Source organism: Pan troglodytes, chromosome 1, assembly GCF_028858775.2.
Source record: "Pan troglodytes isolate AG18354 chromosome 1, NHGRI_mPanTro3-v2.0_pri, whole genome shotgun sequence".
In the NCBI taxonomy this organism is placed as follows: domain Eukaryota; kingdom Metazoa; phylum Chordata; class Mammalia; order Primates; family Hominidae; genus Pan; species Pan troglodytes.
Window position 1 is genome coordinate 111850906 of NC_072398.2, and position 26890 is coordinate 111877795.

Genomic DNA, 26890 nt, shown 5'->3' on the forward strand with positions numbered 1-26890 from the left:
ACCACTGTCCCCTGCCAACCACTCACCCCCCAAAAAACATGCAAGAAACATATGCTTCCAAAACACAGATTATTACAACATTTTTGGATGAGTTTGTGCTCTTAAAGATTTTTATCACTGCAATTCAAGTGAAAAATTGCCAATGTTCTTAAATATTACTATTACAAAAAACAAATAAGAGAATCTAAAATAAAAAAGTACTAAGGGCTATAGGAAAGATGTATGGAAATAAATATATATTTGGGTTACATAATGACCCAAAATAGCATAATTATTAATTTGCATTTGAAAAGTAGAATCAAAAGTATATTCAAGTATAAAGGAAAGATAACTGTTCTAAAACTATGCGATAAAGTGATAAATTTAAATTTCTGTCATGAGCTAGGAAGAAGAGCCTTCTAGTTACAAGAAATACTGTAGAATATTCTTCCTAAGAAATGACGGAAATCATACTGCTGTACACACAACACAAACAATAAAGGTAGTAGGAAATGTACTCTAGCAAACAATCCCACACAGGCTTCCACAGCAGGGAAGGAAAGGAAGAGTGGGGAAGAGGCAAATGGACTACATCAGTGAGGTGAAACTGTGAAGCAGTTTCCCTTCCAGGGACAGCTGGAGGCATTAAAGGGGAAATAAATGAAAATGGACTTTCTTATAGAATGTTGTTCTAGAAGATACTCCAAAGCCAAAATTTGTATTGCATAAGGGACATCCTAAAAAGATTCAATCCAAGGAGGGTCACAGGTAGAAATGCTGTCATGGCTTGTTCCTGCCTGACAATTAAGAATTCATAATCATTTTTTTCTCCTCACTTCTCCAAAAACCTTCAGAAAAAATATTAGAAAGGGAAAAGTTAGATCCTATCACCTACAATCAGATACAGAACAAGTTTTGAGTACTTGAGATCCATAATACATAAAACATTGAGGCATGAAATCGAAAGCACTGTAAAGCCTCCCTGGGTCTCATTAAACTCTATAATCCATAATTCCTAAATATTTGTTAATGCCATTATAAGAACCACATCTTAAATGCAATCCCTTAAGGTGTTTGCATTCTTCTCCCTATTAACACACAATTTGTTGTTGCTGGGCCATGTGGGAGGCTGCTTTGTTGTGCCAACATGATCTACCAGAGGGCGCAGCTACTGCAAGATGCCTGGCAGTTCTTTAAGACTCTTTTTAAAAAAATATTCCTCATGATGCACAGAAAGATAAACAGTTACATTTTTTTTTTTCACTGAGAGATCAGTTTAGCTTTAAAAAACCTCTATGTCTTTAACTTTTCACATAGTAAAGAGGAAGGGGCAGAAAACGGATAAGAATTAAAACTGTGGAATAGAATATTTCCCAAGGAACAAATCAACAGTTACTAACCCAAGAAACAGATGTGACTTTTGTTTAATGTTAAAATCAGGTACAAATTACATGTTAAATGAACACATATAGCTAATTCAGATGGGGTTAAAGAAGGAATAATATTTAAGTGATCTGATTTATTCATTACAGCAGAGTATGTGCATAGTATTTTGACAATCCTGAAAACACCCTGCATTACAGAAGAACAAAGTAACAGAGAAAGTTTAAAATTTTTTCATATAATTTCTTAAGTGTTTCTCCCAAAAGAAAATGTCTATTAGTCAGGTGTAGTGGCTCACACCTGCAGTCCCGGAACTCTGGGGGCCAGGGCAAGAGGATTGCTTGAGGCCAGGAGTTCAAGACCAGCCTGGGCAATATAGCGAGACTCTGTCTCTACAAAATAAGTAAATAAATAAGAAAAAAAATATATATGTCTGCCTGCAAGTAATCTCAATTTCTTCATTTTGGTTGCAATGCTTCTAGTAGAGATGATGTACAGACTTACTGCCTTTTCTCCCTTGAGGGAGAAGTCATTTATTTATTATGATTGCTGATAATTTCCATTCCCAAGTAATAGATTTGTTTTTTTCTTTGGAAATTTTTGCCCCAAATAAATGGCATATACTTTTTCGTTACTGAAAATCTGTAAACTCAAGCACAAAACTGAACTCACTTTGGCAATCATATGAATGAGTGAATTAGAACAACACTGAAGCCATCCTGAGAGAACGCCCTTTTATATAAGATTCTGGTGCTTCCTTGAAATAGGCAGACGATTTTAATGAGAGCTAAGGTAACTGAAGTGAAGTCCCCATCTAAATCAATTTAAAAATCCACAACGAAACTCTGGCCATTCATGCACTTCTCTAGCATGAGCAAAAATTTAAAACATAACGCTGCCTTCTAAGTCTTCTAATCCCAGTAGGTCAGTTCTAACCTATTATTCATTTCGGTCTAAAGTTTACTTATTCTCATTCATGGAAATGCTGAAGTAAGAGTCAAAGAATGAAAGCACTGGAGTCTTTACCCTTGGAAGATTTTTCCTTTTCGTGTTTGCAACTTCACCAGCTCGGAAAAGCTTCCATTCCGTTAAAGTGACCGGCAAAGTTGTATCTTTTGTAAGCTTTGACCGCAAATAAGCTTGTGAGTTCTTTACTTCCATAGTCTTCCGGTGAAGGAACTGAGGTTTGGGAGGGAGCTAAAACAGGAGAAGATGTACTGGTAAGATCACCTAGTTTTGCTGTTGTTGCTTGTTTGTTTGTTTGAGATGGGGTCTTGCTCTGTCGCCCAGGCTGGAATGCAGTGGCACGATCATGGCTTATTGCAGCCTTGATCTCCTGAGCTCAAGTGATCCCCCTACCTCAGCCCCTTGAGCAGCTGGGACTACAGGCACGTGTCACCACATCCGGCTAATTTTTTCTTTTTTTTGGTAGAGATGGGGTTTTGCCAGGTTGCCCAGGCTGGTCTCAAACTCCTGGGCTCAAGCAATCCTCCCACCTCAGCCTCCCAAAGTTCTGGGATTACAGGTGTGAGCCACTGCACCTGGCCAGCATCATCTAGTTAATGCCTGTATTATCATACAAAGTCAAAGCTATTCCAGAAATGTATTTATCCTATATTTCATTTAAAATCATTTCAAATGAAGATAACATAATTTCTTTCTCACCATTTGTAAAGAAGTTTCTCAGGTTTCTAATCCAAAGTTCCACTACAAGGTAATCAAATTTCCAGAAAACAATGGCTCACAGTTTTCATGAACTCTAGGGAGCCTTTGCTTCTAGGCGTCTCACATACTTTCAGGGACTAGGAAGGTGATTTAATGGCCATAGGTTGATGTAGACTAATAGGGGGAGTGGGAACTATAGTAAACTGAAAAGTTCATGGCTGTCTAAAGGCATATATATTCAATTATTTTTGAAGTGTTAAAACAACAACCAAAAAAAAAAAAAAGCTGTATGTTATCCCAAAAAACAAAACAAAAATAAAAAAAACCACCACCAACATTAAAACTTACATTTCAGTGCCTCTTAGTTCTGGACCCAGTTAAATCCCCTTAATCTTTTTGTAGATACCATGAATAAGATTCTAATGTTTTCTTCAATTCATTATCTGGTTATACCTTGGGTGCTTTAAAAGCACTTTTAGCGGGTGGTAGCTTCCATGCTGAAGGGGATCTCCACATAGGTAAAGGCTGCACTGGAATATCTTCATATGGATTTTCTTTGGTGGGATCTTAAAAAATAATTTAAAAATGTTTACATGAACATAATTAAATGCAAAGATAACCACAGCTGGCAAAAGAAAGAAAAAGCTAACTATGTTCAGCTTTCTTATTCTACATTGCTGTAGGGATGTGGGTTTCCAGATCAACAGCAATTTAAGCTTATGGGTTCAACAGAGCTAAAAGAATTCTCAAAATAATATATTATAAACATGTACTTATAAGCTGAGCAGTCTATCACATTAGTTGTAAAATTCATTAGAGAATAAAATAATTTATACACCAAACGTTTCCATGCTAAAGAGAAAAACCTAGAGCAATATATGCTTGATTATAGAAGAAAATACCATCCTACAATTAAGGGCTTCACCAAATACATAATCATTAAATTTAACTGCAAAGTTGTCAACACCTACATATGATATCTTCATAGATATTGTCCTCAGACTGTGTGTAATAAAGTGCTGACCCAGAATTTCTTCCAAGTTCTTCACGAATCGTCTGTGAGTTCCGATTTCGAAAGTGCTGAATATCCTCAAATTCAAAGGATTTCCTTAAAAAAGGAGATATATTTTAAAGTTATATCTTTCAAAACTCTAATCTTTATTTTTTAAAATTTTTATTTATTTGATTGTTTGTTTTATTATTATTTTTTGAGACAGAATCTCAGTCTGTTGCATAGGCTAGAGTTCAGTGGCACAATCTTAGCTCACTGAAACCTCTGCCTCCCAGGTTCAAGCGATTCTACATTGCTGTAGGGATGTTGCACCTGGGATTAGAGGCGCGTGCCACCATGCCCAGCTCTTTTTTGTGTTTTAGTAGAGATGAGGTTTCACCATGACCACCAGGCTGGTCTTGAACTCCTGACTTCAGGTGATCTGCCTGCCTCGGCCTCCCAAAGTGCTAGGATTACAGAAAATTCTAATCTTCTTTAAATTGGTATGGGAGACAGAAATAAATAAGTACAGAACTAGTGTGCAAAATTACAAAGGTGTTTTATCAGAGATCTAAGAATAATGAAGTAGGCTGTGCCTTACGAACACCATGAGAAAATTGGATGCTTGTAGCCAATCACATTCATGTTCTTCATTGGGTTCCTTTATTAAGTTCACTTTGTAAGGAAAAGTGGGGCTGAGGCCAGCATGCCCTAAATGAAGTGGAAGAATGTTACTGCTTCCCTACAGATTTTTTTGAATTTAATTTTTATTTTATGTTATTTTAGAGGCAGGGTCTCATTCTGCTGCCCAGGCTGGAGTGCAGTGAAGTGATCATGGCTCACTGTAGCCTGAGCTTTTGGGCTCAAGTAATACTCGCAAGTAGGTAGGACGACAGGAACACATCACTACACCTGGCTAATTTTTTCTTTTTTCTTTTTTTTTTATAGAGACAGGGTCTCACTATGTTGCCCTGTCTAGTGTTTGGCTGGTCTTGAACTCCTGGCCTCAAGTGATCCTCCTGCCCCAGCCACCCAAAGTGCTGGGACTGAGCCACCACACCCAGCTCCTATAGATTAATTTTGTTTTTTTCTTTTCTTTTTTTTTTTTTTTTTTTTGAGACTGAGTCTTGCTCTGTCAGCCAGGCTGAAGTGCAGTGTCATGATCTCAGCTCACTGCAAGCTCAGCCTCCCAGGTTCAAGCGTTTCTTCTGCCTCAGCATCCCATATAGCTGGGACTACAGGTGCACACCACCACGCCCAGCTAATTTTGTATTTTTAGTAGAGACAGGGTTTCACCATGTTGGCCAGGCTGGTCTGGAACTCCTGACCTCAAGTGATCTGCCAGCCTCAGCCTCCCAAAGTGCTGGGATTACAGGAGCGAGCTACCGCGCCTGGCGCTGGCCCAGATTCTTAAAGATATATTAATAAAATGGAAGGTGTTCTGATGCTCTTATGTCAACAGATTATCTTAGCTATTACTACATTTCTACTTTTTTCACTTCTTATTTTCCTTCCACATTAATCAACACCTGCATGTTCAAAGCAGGGGTTTCACCTAAGCTGGGAAATGGAAACTGGTTTGAAAAGGAAAAAGCAGCTCAATAATCCTGTAAGGAAAATACCTACAAGTCTTTATCTGTAGGATAAAAACATACCTTTTAGATCTTCCTCTGATTTTTCCACCATATTTCTTTGGTTCAGGTTCCTGAGAAGAGGCCAAAGAAGATTGTGCACAAGAGTTATTTTCACAGTATTTTTTGTCACAGTTTCTTTCTTTATACGGCGTAACACCAGATTCGGATAAATATCTGAATGTCCTACGAGGTTTTGGCAAAGGATTTATGGAAGGTCCACATTCTTGCCCCTCAGGTTCAGAGTAAATATTTTCTAAGCTCTTGGTTATTCCATATGAACTATCCAGAACTCTGAAGTTCAGTTCTTTTTCTGAAGAGTCACAATGTTCTAAAGCCAAATTTAAGAGTTTATCTGGGGGAAGTGCTTCTATTTTCTTCCACAGTATTTGTGAGGTATAGAAGTTTCCTGGAGGTAATGAAGTCTCTGGATCTAAGACATCTTCTTTACAGCTTTCAATTTCTTTGACCTGAGAACATACCCAGTTGGATTCTGATTCATTTTTAAAGAAGTGTGTATCGTCATATTCATGTTTCTTATTTTCATTCTCACTTTGATCATGGCTTTTGGTATTTTCATTTATATCTAGACCCACATTTTCACGGCTGGTTACGACCAAGTTTTTGCTCTTTCTCTCAGCTATAGGATTTTTCTTAAGACGGATCTCTTGGTGACAGTTATATCTCACTCCAAAGTCCTTTGGACACCACTTTTCTGGATTAGATATACCATTAGCCCTTCCTTCCCATTGAGAAATTTTTTGTTTGATGTTTTTGCAGTGGCTTCTTGACAGTGTCTGAACAGTAGTACGAGAAAAACCAACATCCATGTTCCCAACTGGGTGAATGACAAGTGATGAATCTTACAAAGGTTCCATTACAAGTAAATGTGAAATATTGTATTCTTTATCCTGTCAGAATCCAAATGATTCCAGTATTTTCCCTTCATGTTTAACTTGTGAATCTCTTTGTAAAAAGAAAATTTTGATCAGTGATCCTTGTTGAAAATGGCTACAACCTGATCTTGAATAATCCTGTTAAAATGACACAAAAATATGTTAACACATTTTATAATTTCCTAATTTAAAACTCCACTAAAACATTGCCCACCTATCCCTACATAATTCATATACATTGCATATGTAAAAACATACCTGTCATCTATTAAGTAATTCAACTACATAAAGGCACTCCTAAGATGGTGAGATAATAATACTAACAAAACATTATTTGTGGTATTTTTCAAATTGTCAGCTTTAATGTTCTGCCATATTTAATTTCCTAAAGTTAGGTAGAATGAGGTTTTAGAAGAGATTATACATAGCAGTATACAATATTTTTATAATAAACTAATTCTTTTTTTTTTTGAGACAGAGTCTCACTCTGTCACTAAGTCTGGAGTGCAGTGGTGGTGATCTTGGCTCACTGCAACCTCTGCCTCCTGGGTTCAAGTGATCTTCCACCTCAGCCTCCTGAGTAGCTGTGACTACAGGTACATGCCACCACACCCAACTAAGTTTTTGTATTTTTCGTAGAGACGGAGTTTCTCCATGTTGCCCAGGCTGGTCTTGAACTTCCTGAGTTCAAGCAATCCACCCCCTTGGCCTCCAAAAGTGCTGGGATTACAGGCATGAGGTACCGCACCCAGGCATAAATTAATTCTTTATGAAACCTTCTCTTAATGAAACAAGGAGCATATATATACACAGAATTACATCTCAAAACCCCCCCAAAATTTATATATGTCCACAGCAAGAGCCAGTTAGCATGGAAACACACCAATAGCCAACTTTCTCCTCCTGTCCTACGTTGATTAATAATATCAGCCCATCACATAGCCTATTTCAACTTTACTATTAGCAGCACAGGATTCCATATACACTAAAGACAACTCAAGGTGCCCATTAACTATCAGTTGCCTTAAAATGTAATAACCTATTTGACGACTGGACTTCACATATCTATGCTACCACACCCTTGACCCAAATCAATACAAATACTTACAGCCACTGTCACATTCCTTCCTTTCACACAGAGGCTTCATTCAGGCCCATAAACCGTTTCCTTATATGTAAGCTTCAGCGGAAAACTTTTCCTACCAACTGAGTAAAGACCTGATCTCAAGTTTTACTGTATACTTGTTAAAAATAGCAGTTGATTCAAAACTTCCTGAGGCAGGGATCATCCTTCCTTGAGCTTTGTCTGTGTGGCCTTGATTAACAGGCAGGAAAATATCTTAGCCCAGCTCTGTCAGTATAGCTGACCAAAACTGTTATATACAGAAAGCACACAAAAGTGTTATTCTTGGCAGAGCAACTGCTAACTAAGAATTCCATCAACTTTTATTTAAACCATTCCTACATACAAATTTCTGGGAAAACCAGCTTTGCCAGCAAATAAACTTTGGTGATAGTCTGACGCAAAAAAAAAAAAAAAAAAAAAAAATCCAAAAAACTTTAAGAAATTAAGCTCATGTGGATGAAAAAAAATAACTATACCCAAAGCCCAAAGCACCAAAACTGTTGCACAGAACTCTTGATAAAAAACTAATGCATACAATTTAAAGATCTAATCTGCTACTGTTGATTATTAAAACTGAAAATTCTTTTCTTGCTTCTGGTATTTATAAGGAATTCCTAGGATTTTAGGGTGTCTTTGAGACTCAGGTTTTCTTCACTATAGACAAGACAGGACATTTTTCTCCAGCTCCTGGGAAGCCCCTAGAGGTTTTTGGTGGTCCTGGTTAACCCTTTCTTTATTTTTCTCTGGTTAATGTGTCTTAAGTGTGAATGGCTCAAATTGAGAAAAAAAAATGAAAATTGTCAGGGCTAAAAAAAAATTTTAACTTGAAAATTACTAGCAACATGGCTGGGTGTGGTGGCTCATACTTGTCATCCCAGGACTTTAGGATGCTGAGGCAGGAGCATCACTTGAGGCCAGGAGTTTGTGACCAGCCTGGGCAATATAGTGAGACTTCATCTCTACTAAATAAATAAATAAATAAATAAATAAATAAAATTAGCTGTGCATGGTGGCATGTACCTGTAGTCCCAGCTACAAGCTGGGAGGCTGAGGCAGGAGGACTGCTTGAGCCCAGATGTTGGAAGCTGCAGTAAGTTATGATCACAGCATTGCAATTTAGCCTGGGTGATGGAGTGAGACCCCAACTCAAAAAAAAAAAAAAAAAGGTAAAAGTCAAATGACTGGCAACAAATGGCTAAATCTACGGAATTCACACACAAATATAAATGATGTGTACTGATGGTGTTTCAGTTGAACAGAGTAGCACAGCAGGGTAAGACTCTCCTAAAATATGTAGGTATTTTCTTTCTCCTAAATGTATGCTTTAATACATGATAGCTTTCGAAAAATGAACTATTTCAAAAATAAAAGCACTTTAATGAATTTTAACTAGATCTATGACTGTTACTGATAACACAGAAAATCTTTCTTAGAGCTGATTTCACAGTCCCAATTTTTGCCAAATTAACTTATACCCTTTATAATGTGGCTTGCGTGTTCTCACATACAGGTTGTGATTTTGTCCCGTGTAAAAATAAGAGTTGCTCACTTCAGTTGTTTTCTTACAGAAACCTCACATCTGTCCCTTTAATCTAATTATATTCTGAGCCACCTTGCTCCTCAGCGCCTCCTCTCCCATGGCTCTCCTAGCCTGCAAGATCTTATTCATCCCATTCCTCATCTTCCCAGTTTCTTGCCTTAACCTCCATTATTGGTAGACATCCTAACTCCTAAGTGCTGGCCCAACTTTCAAATCCTAGATCTCTCCCAAGATTTGTCTTTCGAAAACTTCCTAAAGCCAACTTATTTGTATACTTGTCCTAGAGACTGCTTTCTCAAGCTTGCTTTAACAGTTCTAACAGAAACAGAGGTTGAGAAAATCTAACAGTTTCAACAATTTTAAAAATCATTTTGTCTTTTCTTTTAACAGCATGAAATGAGTCAGAGACTTTTCCAGCTATTAAAAACTATTGAAGTCAGGTAGGATTCACAAAAAGAGAAGGTAGAGCACACATAACCACAATGGACAATCTCAACAAAAGAAACAACAGCGGTCATTCAGTTCCTCACCTGAACAACAGAAGTATAAACATAAAAACTCAAGCATGATTTTTTTCTTTTATGAGATGAAGTTTTGCTCTTGTTGCCCAGGCTGGAGTGCAATGGTGCAACCTCGGCTCACTGCAACCTCCGCCTCCCAGGTTCAAACAATTCTCCCGCCTCAGCCTCCTGAGTAGCTGGGATTACAGGTGCCCATCAACACACCCAGCTAATTTTTTATGTTTTTAGTAGAGACAGGGTTTCACCATGTTGGCCAGGCTGGTTTCGAACTCCTGACCTCAGGTGATCCACCCGCCTTAGCCTCCCAAAGTGCTGGGATTACAAGCGTGAGCCACTGTGCCTGGCCAAGCATGATTTTTAGAAGCATAATCAAACAGCATACTTGGAGATGACTCTTAATCATGTCCCTTTCTTTTTATTTTCTATTGCTCTTCTGTGTATTTATTTTCATCCAAGAAATATACCAACTGTAGTTTATCAGCTTAAAATATAATTTATAACATAACCTATCATATATAGAATTCTGTGTTTTTAACATATTAAGAGAAACCAATCTGAATTCACTCCAGTAAATTAAATTCTCTTTGGGAAAGAGGATACTGATGTTCTATTTTACCAATTCAAGTCTTGGATGGGGCAAGTTTCTCACTCCAAATCTTTTAAAATATTTTATTTGATTAGATATAAGCATCTGGAAAAATAACTTGGAAGAATTTGGAACATTCTAAAACCTGATTTACAAAATAATGAAGGGGTACACTGTAAAAATAGTGAATTTTACCTTAATTAAAAAGAAAACTGGCTGGGCGTGGTGGCTCACGCCTGTAATCCCAGCACTTTGGGAGGCTGAGGCGGGCGGATCACGAGGTCAAGAAATCGAGACCATCCTGGCCAACACAGTGAAACCCCATCTCTACTAAAAATTAGCTGGGCATGGTGGCATACGCCTGTCATCCCAGCTACTACTCAGGAGGCTGAGGCAGGAGAATCGCTTGAACCCGGGAGGTAGAGGCTTCAGTGAGCCGAGATCGCGCCACTTCATTCCAGTCTGGCGACAGAGCGAGATTAGTTCAAAAAAAAAAAAGAAAAGAAAGAAAATTTATGAAAGGGACCAGGGAAACTTCACTTCTGGCCATGATGGAGTAGCTGAACTAGGCTTGCCTTTCCCACATCAATAACTATAAAACTGGAAAAATATATAAAATAAGTGCTTTCAGATACTGGATAACAGACAGCTTAAGATTGTGATCCCTGAAAGAAGAGAGGAAAATGAGGCAGGTCCTATGACGGCCCAGCTTTCTCCCTGGAAACTCCAGAAAGTAGGGTCAGGAGGGAGAACCCAAACAGACATGGCAACCTTACCGAGTTGAGGATAACAAGATTGGAATATGGAGACTGAGGCAAATGGAATTTTCAGGGCACAGTATCAGAAAAGAGAGCAACATAGAGAAAAAGCTCCAGAAATCTACATAGAGTCCCCTTGAATCTTTGGTTGAATACTAAGTTGCTAATGCATAGGATAATACTACATGAGGCTAGACAACAAACAACTAGTGGAGAAAGAAAAACTATGGGAGATTTTTAAGCTAACCCAGGGTTCACTAGCTCTGGGAAACCTTCAAAGTCCAACAACAGAGGAGCAACCTCATTGAATGCCCAGGTAATTCAGAAGAGAAACAAGAGGTCATGATTTACCAGTAGGATGAAATTAACCCTAGAGTAAAGACTATCTTAGAGCCACCCTAACAAGGATTAAGTTGATTCTTATGAAATTTAAGTACTCACAAAAACAAAATTCAATAATTTTTACATGAAGACAACTAAATCCAGACACCCAGCAATGTAACATTTAAAATGTCTGGGCACTGTGGCTGATGCCTGTAATCCCAGCACTTTGGGAGGCCAAGGTGGGTAGATCACCTGAGGTCAGAAGTTTGAGACCAGTCTGGCAAACATGGTGAAACCCCATCTCTACTAAAAATACAAAAATCAGCTGAATGTAGTGGCACATGCCTGTAATCCCAGCTACTGGGGTGGCTGAGGGAGGGGAAACTGCTTGTACACGGGAGGAGGAGGTTGCAGTGAGTCAAGATAGCACTCAAGCCTTGGCGACAGAGCAAGACTCCATCTCAAAAAATAAATTTAAAAAAATAAAATGAAATAAAATAAAATGTCCGTCATCTAATCAAAATTACTAAACATACAAAGAAACCTGAAAATGAGACCTATACCCAGGAGAAAAATCAATCAATAGAAGTAGAACTGGGCCGGGCGTGGTGGCTCACGCCTGTAATCCCAGCACTTTGGGAGGCCAAGGCAGGTGGATCATGAGGTCAGGAGATCGAGACCATCCTGGCTAACACGGTGAAACCCCATCTCTACTAAAAATACCCCGGGTGTGGTGGCGGGTGCCTGTAGTCCCAGCTACTGGGGAGGCTGAGGCAGGAGAATGGCCAGAACATGGGAGGCGGAGCTTGCAGTGAGCCGAGATTGTGACACTGCACTCCAGCCTGGGCGACAGAGCGAGATTCTGTCTCAAAAAAGAGAAAAAAAAAGTAGAACCAAAATAATACAAAATAAAAGAAATTGAACCAAAACAACAGACATGATGGAATTGGCAGACAGGGACTTCAATTCAGCTATTATAAATATTTTCATAAATTTGAAGGAAAACATGAACATAAGTAGAGTAATGGAAGATATTAAAAAAAGACAACAAATAAAACTCCTGGAGCTTAAAAATATGCTATCTGAAATGAAAAATTCACTGGATGTGTTGAATAGCAGATTTTAGTTGTTTTAGAAGGAATGACCAATAAAGTGAATAAGTAGCAATAGAAACTGTTTTTAAAAAGCCTGAAGCACAAAGTGAAGAAAAAAAGCTAAAACAAAGATGAAAAACAGAGCTTCACTGGGACAACATCAAGTGGTTTTGCTTTACCCTACATATAACTGGAGTCGCAGAAATGAAGGGGTCGGGAGTGGGGACAAATATTTCAAGTAATAACAGATGAAAATTTTCTAAATTTGATGAAAACTCTAAACCCAAAGATCCAAGAGGCTCAACAAACCCCAAACAGGATAAACACAAAGAAAGCCACAAGGAAAACCATAACCAAGTTGCTAAAAACCAGTGATAAGCAGAAAATTCTTAAGAAGTCAGAGAAAAAATATATATATACAGGGGAAACAAGGTAAGCCAGAAAACAAGGAACATTTTTAAAGTGCTAGGAAAAAAACCAACAACTGCAAATCTAGAATTCTAGATACAATCTTCAAAATGAAGGTGAAATAAAAATGCTTTCAGTTAAACATAAGCTGTAAAAATTTGTCAACAGCAGGCCTGCATTCAGAGCCACTGACATAATTTATGAGTCCAAGTACAAATTGAAAATGTGAGATCCCTGTTCAAAAGGCAGTAAAAGTGCCTTTAAAGGTACACATAAAGTTTTTTCTTTTCTTCTGCAGCCTTGCTTTCAACTTGTGGGGTTTTTTAAAAATTTTCTATTTAACATTGTTTTAAGTAAACAAAGAAAATTATGCTATTAGCAGAAATTTTACACTTATCTGTATTTAGTGCCCATTTTAAATGCAAATATGAGCACATTCAACTCGTATGCAGGATCACGTAAAAATTTTAAAGTTCTTCAAGTTGAAGAAAAAATGATACTAGATAGATATCTGGATCTAAAAAAGGAATGAGGAGAACAAAAAATGGTACTTGTGGATAAATATACAAGGCATATTTTTTATTAATCTCTTTAGAAGATGACTTGACTAAAGTAAACATAATAATACACTGTGAAATTTACAACAATGTGGAAATAAATGTAAGACAAGGCATAAAGGTAGGGATGGAAAATTGTGTATGGTGTTGTAAGTTTCTCTAACCCACAATGGAACTGAATTAAAAATCACTTTATGCCGGCGCGGTGGCTCATGCCTGTAATCCCAGCACTTTGGGAGGCAGAGGCAGGTGGATCTTGAGGTCAGGAGTTCAAAATCAGCCTGGCCAACATTGTGAAGCCCCATCCCTACTAAAAATACAGAAACTGGCCAGGCGTGGTGGTGCCTGCCTGTAATCCTAGCTACTCAGGAGGCTAAAGCATTAGAATCGCTTGAAGCAAGCGAGGTTGCAGTAAGCCAAGATTGCACCACTGTGCTCCAGCTTGGGCAACAGAGTGAGACCCTATCTCAAAAAAAAAAAAAAAAAAAGAAAGAAAGAGAAAGAAGGAAGGAAGGAAGGAAGGAAGGAAGGAAGGAAGGAAAAAGAAATCACTTTATATATGATATGAAGTGGTACTTTATACATAATTTGAAAGTGATGTGTTAAAGTTGTGTTATAAACCCTAATGAAACTATTAAAAGAAAAAAAAAGGAATGGCTAAGAAGTCAACAAAGAAAGATGAAATGGAATTCTAAAAAAATAACTGATGCCAAAAAAGCAGGGGAGTTGGAGGGGGAACCCTAAGAACGGTAACAATAGTAAAAAACTCACATGGAACAAACAGAAAATGAATAGCAAGATGGTACACTTAAATTTGACTATATCAATAATTATACTGTATATAAATGGGTTAAGCTCTAAGTACAAGGCAAAGATTATCAAACTTAATTTAAAAAGCAAGACCTAACTCTATGCTGTTCATAAAAAAATGCACTTTGAATACAAAGAGATAGATCTGTTAAAGAGACATAAACAGTAAACACTATCATAAGAAAGCTGGATTGTCTATGTTAATATCAGACAAGGTAGACTCCTGAGCAAGAAATAACAGCAGTGATAAACAAGGACATTACAAAAAAGATAATAGGTGCAATTCATCAAGAATACCTAGCAATCCTAATGTTCATGCACCTAATAAGAGTTTCAAAAATGTAAGAAGCAAGAAAATATCAGAACTAAAAAGCCAAATGGACAAATCCACAATTTTAGTTGGGGATTTTAACTTTTCAACAGTAGTTGATAAAACATATAGACAGAAAATCAGTAAATATATAAAAGATTTCAATATCACTATCAATCAACTTGACTTAATTGACATTTTAGAACACTTTACTCAACAAACATAAAGTACATACTCTTTTCTTTCTTTTTTTTTTTTTTTTTTGAGACAGAGTCTCACTCTGTTGCCCAGGCTGGAGTGCACTGGCACAATCTCGGCTCACTGCAGCCTCCGCCTCCTGGGTTCAAGCAATTCTCCTGCCTCAGCCTCCTGAGTAGCTGGGACTATAGACGCGTGCCACCAAAAATACTCTTTTCAAGTGTGCATGAAACATTCACCAATAGACCATATGTTGGGCCATAAAATAAGACTCAATAAATTTTAAAAGACTGACATCATACTGAGAATGTTCTCTAGCCCAAAATGGAACTGAAAGAGAAATCAGTAACAAAAAGATATCTGGAAAATCCCAAATGATTTGGAAACAAATCTTTTAAAATAAAAAAGTTTAAAAACAATAAGTGAGGATACTACTTCTTGATATTTGAAACTGGAACACGGCCGGGCATGGTGGCTCAAGCCTGTAATCCCAGCACTTTGGGAGGCCGAGGCGAGCAGATCATCTGAAGTTAGGAGTTCAACACCAGCCTGGCAAACATGGCAAAACCCCGCCTCTACTAAAAATACAAAAATTAGCCAGGCGAGGTGTCATGCGCCTGTAATCCCAGCTACTGGGGAGGCTGAGGCACGAGAATCGCTTGAACCTAGGAGGCGGAGGTTGCAGTGAGCCGAGATCATGCCACTGCACTCCAGCCTGAGTGATAGAGTGAGACTCCGTCTAAAAAAAAAAAGAAAAAAAGAGAAAAAGAAAAAAACTGGAACACACTTTACCTCATAAAAGTTTCAAATTACTATTTTAAATTTCTCTCTAGGTTAGGTGCTCTACCTTAACATTTGCTTAAATTGTCCCATTGCTAATCCTGCATAAAATGTACCAACCTTTTCAACATTATGGTCTTCAACATTCTATACTGAAATTTGAGTGTCATCATTCCACCTAATAATATCTTTAAAAAGATCAATATTTAAAGTTCTCCCTTAAGAAGAAAAAAAGCATAAACCCAAAGAAACTGGAGGAAAATAAAAAATGAGTATTAATGAAATAGATGAACATAGGATAAAAATCAATGAAACAAAAAACTGTTTCTTTGAAAACATTAGTAAATTGACAGACCTCTAGGCAAAGTGAACAAAAAAAGAGTGTGAGGCTGCAGTGGGCTATGATTGCACCACTGCATTCCAGCCTGGGTGACAGAGCAAGACCGTCTCTTAACAAAAAATAGGAGAAGAAAAAGAAATAATACCAATCATATACAAACTCATTCAGAAAACAGAGGAAGTAGAAACAATTTCAACTCATTTTATGAGACCAGCATTACCTTACCAGGTAACTGGGCAAAAAACTTAGAAAAGAAAAATACAGAATAATATAACTCATGAACATAAATGCAAAAGTCCCTCTAAAATATTAGTAAGTCCACTGGGCGCGATCACTCACACCTGTAATCCCAACACTTTGGGAGGCTGAGGAGGGCGGATCACTTGAGGTTAGGAGTTCGAGACCAGCCTAGGGAACATGGTGAAACCGGTCTCTACTAAAAATATAAAAAGTAGCCGGGCGTAGTGGCGTGCACCTATAATCCCAGTTTCTTGAAAGACTGAGGTAGGAGGATTGCTTGAACCCAGGTGGTGGAGGTTGCACTGAGCCAAGATCACGCCTCTGCACTCCAACCTGGGCGACAGAGCAAGACTCCATCTCAAAAATAAATAAATAAATAAAATATATAAAAATATATAATATATATATAAGCAAATCAAACTCATAAATAAATATACAGAAAGGATACCAGAATGCAAGGTTGCTTTAACATTAAAAGTCACCATGTTTATGGGATAAAGAAAACTATGTATTTATCTTAACAGATGAAGAAAAAGCATTTGAAAAAATTTACACTTTCAGCAAATCGGAAATAGAAGAGAATTTCCACAATCTGATAAAGTATCTATAAATAAAAAAACCCACTGCTGATATCACAATAAGTGGTAAAGACCAAATACTTTTTCCTTAAGAATGGGAAAAAGGCAAGGATGTCTCCTCTTACCACTTTTATTCAACATTGTAAAAGAAGTTTACAAAGGCCAGGTGCAGTGGCTAATGCCTGTAATCCTAACACTTTGGGAGGCCAAGGAGGACAGATGGCTTGAGCTCAGGAGTTCAAGACCATCGTGGGCAAAGTGGTGAATCCAGTCTCTACAAAAAATACCAAAATTAGCCAGGCATGGTGGTGCGTGCCTGCAGTCACAGCTACTTGGGAGATTAAGGTGGGAATGGGGGGAGGACTGCTTCAGTCTGAGAGGTCGAGGCTGCAGTGAGCAGATCTTGTCATTCCAGCCTGGGTGACAGAGTGAAACCCTGTCTCAAACAACAGCAACAAAAAAAACATAATGAATAAGGCAAGAAAAACTAAGTAAAAGGCATAGAGATTGTAAAAGAAGTAAAGCTGTTTTTTTTTTTCCTGCAAACAATATGATTGTAAATGTAGGAATTCCTAAGAAATCTATGTTACAAGATATGAGAATTCATAAGAGAATTTAGCAAGGTCTCAGAACACATGGTCAGTATAGAAGAATTAATTGTGCCTCTATATACTAAGAATAAACGATTGGAAAATGAAATTCAAAATAACAGGTACAACAGCATAAAAACATGAAACATTGGCCAGGTATGGTGGCTCACACCTGTAATCCCAGCACTTTGGGAGGTCAAGGCAGGCAGATCACTTGAGGTCAGGAGTTCGAGACCAGCCTGGGCAATATGGTTAAACCCTGTCTTTACTAAAACAAAACAAAACAAAAAATACAAAAAAAAAAAACCTTAGCTAGGCGTGGTGGTGCACGCTAAAAGAGACTAAAATGTGGTTTTGCCATGTTGCCCAGGCTGGTCTTGAACTCCTGGCCTCAAGTGATCCGCTGTCTTAGCCTCCCAAAGTGGTAGGAGTAGCTGTAGTCCCAGCTACTCAGGAGGCTGAGGCACAGGAATCGCTTGAACCCAGGAGGTGGAGGCTGTAGTGAGCCAAGATCATGCTACTGTAACTCTAGACTGGGCAACAGAGCAAGACTCTGTCTCAAAAAAAAAAAAGAAAAAGAAATACTTAGGGATTCAAGATGTGTAGACTGAAAACCACAAGCTAATGTGGAGTAAAAAATAAAGAATAACTACATACACAGATATTACACATTAATGTACTGGAATATTCAAGATTTTTTTTTTTGTTGAGACAGAGTCTTGCTCTGTCGCCCAGGTTGGAGTGCAGTGGTGGGATCTCGGCTCACTGCTGTCTCAACCTCTCGGGTTCAAGCAATTCTTGTGCTTCAGCCTCCCAAGACTGCAGGTGTATGCCACCACACCTGGCTAATTTTTATATCTTTAGAAGAGACTAAAATGTGGTTTTGCCATGTTGCCCAGGCTGGTCTTGAACTCCTGGCCTCAAGTGATCCGCCTGCCTTGGCCTCCCAAAGTGCTAGGATTACAGGCGTGAACCACTGGGCCTGGCTAGGAATATTCAACTTTGTTACTATAAAAAATTATCTCAAAATTGATCTACAGATTCAACACAATCTCCAGATTGTTGAATCTGTAGATTCAACAAAATCACCGCAGGCTTTGCTGTAGAAATTGACAAGTTGATTTTCAAGTTTATAAGGAAAGGCAAAGAATCTAGATTAGCCTAAATAATTTTCAAAACGAAGAATAAAGCTGGAGGGCATAGACTACCTGATTTTAAGACTTATAAAACTGAAGTAATCACAACAATGTATATTAGTTGACAGGATAGACAAAAGGATCAGCAGAAGAGCACAGAGTCCAGAAATGAACCCACATATATATATAGTCAATTGATTTCCACAAAGCTAGGGAAAGAATAATCTTTTCAATAAATGGCATCAGAACAAATAGGTATCTATCTGTAAAAAAAATGAACCTCAACCTTTACCCATAACATTTACAAAATTTAAGTTGAAATAGATCATAAACCTAACTACTAAGAGCTAAAACCACAAACTTTCTGGAAGAAAAAAATCTTCACGACCTTGAGGAAGAAAAAGATGTCTTAGGACACAAAACACATTAACCACAAAGAAAAAGAATGGATACATTGGACTTCATCAAAATTAAAACCTTCTGCTCACTTAAGACATTGGCTTTAAAATTAAATGGAGCTGGGTGCAGTGGCTCACACCTGTAATCCCAGCACTTTGGGGGGCCCAGGTGGGAGGATCATTTGAGCCCAGGAATCTGAGACCAGCCCTAGCAACATAGTAAAACCCCGTCTCTACAAAAAATTTTTTAAAAAATTAGGCGGGCATGGTGTCGTGCGTCTGTAATCCCAGCTACTTGGGAGGCTGAGGTGGGAGGATCGCTTGAGCCTGGGAAGTCAAGGATGTAGTGAGCGATGATTACACTACTGCACTCCAGCCTGGGCAACAGAGCCAGACCTTGTCTCAAAAAAAAAAAAAGAGAAAAAAGAAAAAAAAAGAAAGAAAAGAAAGAATATATAGACAGAAAATCAGTAAATATATAAAAGACTTGAATATCACTATCAATCAACTTGACTTAATTGGCAAGAAACAAAGAAATAAATGGCAAGCCACAGACTGGGAAAAAATATCTGCCATACATATATCTGATGAGGACTTAAATCCAGAATAAAAAATTATTACACCAAAAAAGTCAAACAACACAACTAAAATATGAGTAAGATTTGAACACTTTACGAAAGATTTATGAGTAGCCAATAAGCACAATAAAGCACATGAAAAGATGCACACCATCCTGAGTCACCAAGAACATGCAAATTAAAACACAAGATTCTAAAATTACACACCCACTAGAATGGCTAAAATTTAAAAGAATGACAATACAAAAGATTGGAGCACCTGCAACTCTCAAATATTGCTAGTGTAACATGGTGCAACCCCTTTGGAAAGCAGTTTCTTACAAAATTTAACATATAATTGCTATATGATGAAGCCATTTGGCCAGGCGCAGTGGCTCATGCTTGTAATCTCAGCACTTCGGGAGGCTGAGGCCGGTAGATCACGAGGTCAGGAGTTTGAGACCAGCCTGGCCAACATGGTGAAACCCCGCCTCTACTAAAAATACAAAAAATTAGCTAGACATGGTGGTGGGTGCCTGTAATCCCAGCTATTTGGGAGGCTGAGGCAGGAGAATTGCTTGAACCCATGAGGTGGAGGTTGCAGTGAGCTGAGATTGTGCCATTGCACTCTAGCATGGGCAGCAGGAGGGAGACTCCATCTTGAAAAAAAAAATTTTTTTTTTATTTCAGTTATTGTATTTATCAGCTCTTAATTTTCTATTTGGTTCTTTTTTTCTTTATATTCCCAACTGTATTTTGAAATATTCCATCTCTTCATCCATTATATTAATTTTTTTTTTTTGAGATGGAGTTTTGCTCTTGTTGCCCAGGCTGGAGTGCAATGGCGTGATCTCGGCTCACTGCAACTTTGGCCTCCTGGTTCAAGCAATCTGAAGTGCTGAAATTACAGGCATGAACTACCTGGCCACCACTGCCTTTTTAATTCTATCAATATTAAGCTGGAAAGAGCATGGCTGCAGTTTCACATAGTTTTGGTTCACCTCTGTAATCAACTCTGGCAGGGCATTACTGCATAATATGTGGGACTGCATAATATGTGGGACTACACAATTTCTTTGTATCTCTCCTGTCCTCCTTCAATGCTGCTTTTGTAGCAAAAGCTGGGAGAAAGAGGACACAGCAGATAATTCCTGGGCTAAAAGTTGTTTTTCCATTTGAGATTCTTCCAGATTCCAATCTACATTTCAATTTCAACGATTTACCCCATTAACTAAGGCTTGTCTGATTTTCCCTTGGCTCCATAAAGTCTTACCATCTATGTCAGAGCTACTTAAATCTAGATCATGTGCTTGTCCCAGGTGTAAAAGTTCCTGTGGCCCTCTGCTCATTTATGAGAGGCTATTTTTACTTTGAAAATCAGTTCATGAAAGTTTATTTGCACCCACTGCTAGTCACTAGCCCGAGAGAAATATATGATTTTTATTTCGTCTAGACTGTTCTTGTTACTATCAGAGCAAAGGTATTTTTATGTCCTTCTACATCCTAAATGGAAGTCTTGAAATAATCAATGAAATAAGATAGTGTAGAATAGAATACATCAGAGTACACTGCATGTAAGTATTGCTTCAGAAATGTTTGTTTCAGAGGTGTGTGCATGTGTGTGTGACCATGGTGAGGTATGGTCAGAAAATTGTGGAAAGCGTCTGTTCTAGAGACATTAAGGTTCACTTCAGTGCTAAGCAGGAGTTCAGAGAAAAGACGCAAGGACACGAATCTTTAAAGAAAATAGTCTACAGCTAGATCAACTTCATGCACTGAAACTGTTCGGAAACCCGAAGGCTTTTACACATCAACGCAGAACAAAGTCAGTCTCTGGAAAAATACACAAAAACATAAATTTTTTTTAAGTTTTATCACAATTTAACACAAAACACAATTTTAACATAATAAATAACTGCTGTTAAAGAGTAAAACACATGCAGATATTTTAATAACAAACAGCCTTTGATTTTTTTATTAAAGCTATTTAATAGTTTGAGTGCCTGTGTACTAGTCTCAATTTGTCTCAATTTATTGCTTACTGATTGCTATTATTAGCTTGACAATGCACAGAAATTCTGAAGAGAGAATATGTTCCTGTTATGTTTGGCTTCCTTAAAAAAAAATCTTTCTAAAATCTGTTTTTTAGAGAGCAGGAAAGAGATAAGAAGATTCTCTGAAGGTAGGAAAGCCATTCCTAGGTGAACAGAATAAATCACTTTGGCCGGGCATGGTAGCTCATGCCTGTAATCCCAGTACCTGTTGGGAGGTCAAGGTGGGAGAACTGCTTGAGCCCAAGAGACCAGCCTGGGCAACATAGCGAGATCCTTTCTCAAAAAAAAAAAAAAAAAGAAAAGAAAAAGAAAAAAAATCGCTTTGAACTCAGCAATTAGAGGCAATACTAACATAATGGCAAAACAAATATATAGCTGATACAGTTTGGATATTTGTCCCCTCCAAATCTCATGCTGAAATCTGATCTCCAATGTTGGAAGTGGGGTTGAGTGGGAGGTGTTTGTGTCACAGGGATGGATCCCTCATGAATGGCTAACTGCCCTCCCTAAGGTAACAAGTGAGTTCTTGCTCTATTAGTTAACACAACAGCTGGTTATTTGAAAGAGCCTGGCACCTCCTCTCATCTCTCTTGCTCCCTCTCTTGCCATGTGACACGTCTCCTCCCCCTTCACTTTCCACCATGATTGTAACCTTCCTGAGGCCTTACCAGAAGAAGATGCTAGGTTCATGCTTCTTGTCCAGCCTGAAGAACCATAAGCCAAATAAACCTCTTTTCTTTATAAATCACCCAGCCTCAGGTAATCCTTTATAGCAACGCACAATGGACAAATACAATAGTCAACAAATACTTATGAAACAATTGGGAAAAGCCAACTGCACAGTTTTAAACCTATTTTAAAATGTCATAGGTACACAAAACTTGTGTTTTTATGATGCATACAAAAATATGATCATAATTTTGCCACTAAACTAGTTTCCGGTATATATCATATATATCATATATATACACAAATATATGTGTATATATATATTTTTTTGAGATGGAGTCTTGCTCTGTCACCTTGGCTGGAGTGAAGTGGCACAATCTCAGCCCACTGCAACCTCCGCCTCCCGGTTCAAGTGGTTCTCCTATCTTAGCCTCCCAAGTAGCTGGGATTACAGGCATATGCCACCACGCCCAGCTAATTTTTGTATTTTTGGTAGAGACGGGTTTCACCCTGTTGGGCAGGCTGGTCTCAAACTCCTGGCCTCAAGTGATCCGTCCGCCTCGTTCTCCCAAAGTGCTAGGATTACAGGTGTGAGCCACCGCGCCCAGCTAATAAAATTAAACAGGTAAATATTTCATGGTGTGCAAGAGATAAGATAAAGTCTATACTCCTTAATATGACATATAAGGTCTTTCACCCTCTAATTCAAGCTCTGACTCTTGCCACTTGCCTTACTCACCAGCTACATATTTTCCAATAATGCCAAATAATCTGGAACTATTAGCAGTCCAAAGTTAGAATGTTCGAGTTAGAATTCAAACACTAACAGATTTGGTTCTTGGTTGTAAATCATTAGTCCAATTAACCCTTCTAAGCTTGTTTTCTTATCTGTAGAATGATCACAATGTTTACAGATAATACTTACTGAGCACTTAATATGAGCCAGGCATAGCTCTACTAACTTTAACCATATTAACTCACCTAATTCTTGTAACAACCCCATGAGGTAGATACTACTGTTAATCTCATTTTACAGATAAGGCAATGAGGCACCAAGAGGTTAAGTAACAAATACATGTCTTAGCATCCTTTGGCACAACAGATACAGATATTTATTTTATAAGGTTGTGAGGATTAAATATCAGATAAAGTAAATAAAATGTTTAAGACAGTGACTGGAATACAGTAACTGCTCAATAAATGACAGGTACTATAAATTTCTCTCTGAATACACCATGTACTTTCAAGATCAGTTGAAAGTTTTTCCGTGAAAGCTTCCTTAGCCCTTTCCCCAGAGTTAATCACTCCTTTTGTGTGCTTCTATCACACCTATTTGCATATTGTTATACTTTTCCAATTCTGAATTTGCCTTACAGCAAATACCTGTGTATGTCTTTGCCATGACCTCAAGACTCTTAACACTCATTCTTGCTGGAGACACTTAGAAAAAGAGGAAAGTCAGGGATAAGACTGAAGGGGAGGTAGTATGAATAGTGACAAGTAAATGCTTCTGCAATGCTGTCTTAGAAGACTTAAAGTAAACCTCAATCTCAGAATGTCACTCCTGAACTTGTTACAGCAGAGGATGCTAAGGCTTGTGTCAGGGAAAAAAATGAACAACATAAATTCTGCTCAGGAATTTATGAGCAGAATTGGGTGGGAACTTGCACTATTCACATTATTTGGTTTTTCAAATTTCTATTACATTAACACATTATTTAATCGAAAGCCTCAATACATTTTTAATAAAGCCCACAGGAATATATCTTGCATAAGATTCTTCATTAAATGTGGCTAAAAATATTTTAAAACAAATAATAAAGGACCAGACTAATAGGGAAAAAAAGTGTCAAACAGGCTTCTACTTTTCAAACCTCTATCATCTTGTTGACTGTTCCTTGAATAACAAATCTTCAAAGCAAGCACATACAGGATACCAGCCTTTTATCTCACTCCTATCAGAGGAAACAGCCTTATAAGTAACTAAAAATGGTTCCCAAAATAACAAAGAAACTTTAAATAAACTCCTAATATTGCTTATAACACATAATATAAATTTCTCAAGCCATTACTGTGCCTATTGGTAAATCAAGAAATATGTAAGAATCTTTAAAAAATAAATTTAATTCTTTAACAGTTCCATCAAGTCTGTTGAGATATTTGTCATGGAAATTTTTTCAGGTTTTTTAAAATGAAAGAATGAAAAATGATAGCTGACATAATGCAGATTATATTCAGAATTTTGAGGCATAAGCCAAAGACTTAGAATAATGCTAATTTCATGATTGTGTTACATGGCTGGTTATCCGCACTATTCATAAAACCTTCCAAATGACTACAATTCCTTTTCTTTGCTGTTTACTGATTGTAATGGGTACTACTGGAGGGTTTATTTGCCACAGCTACATGACCCTAGGTGTTATCCCCATAACTAATCCAATGGTAATTCCTGTTAGCTCCACCTTTAAAACAAATCAAATTCCCACCACTTATCATCTTTACTGCTAACACACCAAACCAGGCCACCATCACTTCTTCCTCTCTCATTTTCTATTTCTAGTCAATTTTCACCTTCCGTGTTCATTCTATCTAAACTAAAGCTCCTTTTCCAACATGATTTTCTATGTCTTCACTCTGCTATATTTTCTCCATAGAACTTATCATTTATCTGAAATTGTGTTATTTATTTGTTTACTTCTCTCCCTCACTGGAATGTAAGCTTTTTTACTACTGTATCCCCAGCACCCAGAAGAGTATGCACCATACAGTAATCCCTCAGTAAGTATTTGTTGAATGAATGACAAAATCCTAAATATAAGAATGCTTAAAAGGAAAAGGCTTACGAAAAATCTGCAGTGCCTATTACTTTAAGTGCCTCCAATGATTTGAAGCTGCCCCATTTGTAGAATGGGGAAGCTTCTTAGAATAGTTTAAGAATACGAGTAACACCAAAATAACTTATTTAAATAATTCACACCACAATAAGAATGTTTTTTGTATATTTACTATTTGCCAAGCACTACATGCATAATCTCATTCTATCCTCATAACAATCCTTAGAGGAAGATATCTTCATTTTCTAGATGAGGAAACTGAGGTTTAGCAAGTTTAGATGGCTTTCTAAGGTCATATACATTGTTACAATTTGAAAAGCATAATTTAATAGCACATAACATACTACCTTCAGGATAGAAAGACATTTTGAGAAGGGGCAATATCTAAGTCAGGGGTCTCCAATGAAGAAAATAATTGATTTATATGTATTTACTTATAAATTGTAAACATAAAACTATAATAATATCATGAACATTATAAAGCATACTGAAACTAACAATTTAAAGGCATGAGATTTAAAAAATCATTTTACTAGTTTAAATTAGTAAAAATTAAATATGTAAAAGGAGGGTATAGTAACCATTTCATTCTCACTGAAGTTTAACTACAAATATTTTGAGTAAGAGCAATGTGATTAAACGTGGTTTTTTTTGATACAGTGATTCAAAGATTTAGTCCAAAACTCAGTTTATTTCAATACTTGGTTCTAAGGGTGTTATAGATCGAACCGTGTCCCCTGAAAATTCATATGTTGAAGTCCTAACCCCCAGCACCTCAGAATATGACTGGATTTGGAGATCAGGTCTCTTGAAAGGTAATTAAGTTAAAATGAGGTCAGTAGGGTGGGCCTTAATCCAATGACTGGTGTACTTTGAAAAAAAGAGGAAACCTAGACACAGACAGATTCAGAGGGGAGACCATGTGAAGACACAGGGAGAAGACTGCTATCTACGAGCCAAGGAAACAGGCCTCACAAGAAACTTACCCTGTCGGCACCTTGATGTTAGATTTCTACAGCCTCCAGACTTGTGAGAATATCAATCTCTGGTGTTTGAACCACTCAATCTGCGGTATTTGGTTATGGTAGCCCTAGCAAACTAATACAAAAGGCCACAGTAATAGAAAAAGATAACTCACCACAAATACATGGAAAACAATGAAAGAAGAGCTTCACTGACTGAATCAGAATACTTACTTGTCAATTCTATTCACCTTAAATTAAGCAAGGATTTTTGTTGAAATTTGACTAGTAAATTTTCATCTTCTCTAATGTTTATCATCTGTACTTTCAAACTAACTGAACATTAAAAAATTTTTAACAAACTGATTCAAAATCTAAGTGTGTAGATAGGAGAGCTTTACAGATAACACATTCTTTGTTTTGGGCAACATTAAGTAATAATTGATATATTATGAAATATCAAATTTTGTCTGCAAATCATGTTTCTTTAGAAAAACAATTTCTCATTCTTTTTTTTTTTTTGAGACAGAGTCTCGCTCTGTCGCCCAGGCTGGAGTGCAGTGGCGCCATTTTGGCTCACTGCAAGCTCTGCCTCCCGGGTTCACGCCATTCTCCTGCCTCAGCCTCCTGAATAGCTGGGACTACAGGCGCCGGCCACCACACCCGGCTAATTTTTTTGTATTTTTAGTAGAGACGGGGTTTCACCATGTTAGCCAGGATGGTCTCGATCTCCTGACCTTGTGATTCGCCTGCCTCAGCCTCCCAAAGTGCTGGGATTACAGGCGTGAGCCACTGCGCCCGGCCTGTTATTCATTGTTAAAACATCATGTTTACCTCGTAGGGACACACTGAACATGTTTAAGAGAATTTTTTGCTGACAACCACTTGTCATTACAGAAAATCAACAATTTTAGAACACTTTTCTTTGGAAAAGGAAAATGGTGTGACATTTTAAGTTTTGCAACTTTAAAAAAT

The 26890-nt window shown here is 37.7% G+C and overlaps 1 protein-coding gene across 2 annotated transcripts in view; it reads right to left on the minus strand.

The window, feature by feature from the left end:
* Window positions 1–26890, minus strand: part of DENND2C (DENN domain containing 2C) — an 85338-nt gene that overhangs the window by 34740 nt on the left and 23708 nt on the right. For both annotated transcript variants that reach the window (XM_009428709.4, XM_009428704.4), the window contains exons 2-5: window positions 5674–6683; window positions 3999–4135; window positions 3481–3593; window positions 2389–2559 (exon numbers count right to left, since the gene is read on the minus strand). In XM_009428709.4, the coding sequence (XP_009426984.3) occupies window positions 2389–2559; window positions 3481–3593; window positions 3999–4135; window positions 5674–6479 (1227 nt within the window). In that variant the 5' untranslated portion in view covers window positions 6480–6683. The remainder of the gene's footprint in view (window positions 1–2388; window positions 2560–3480; window positions 3594–3998; window positions 4136–5673; window positions 6684–26890) is intronic.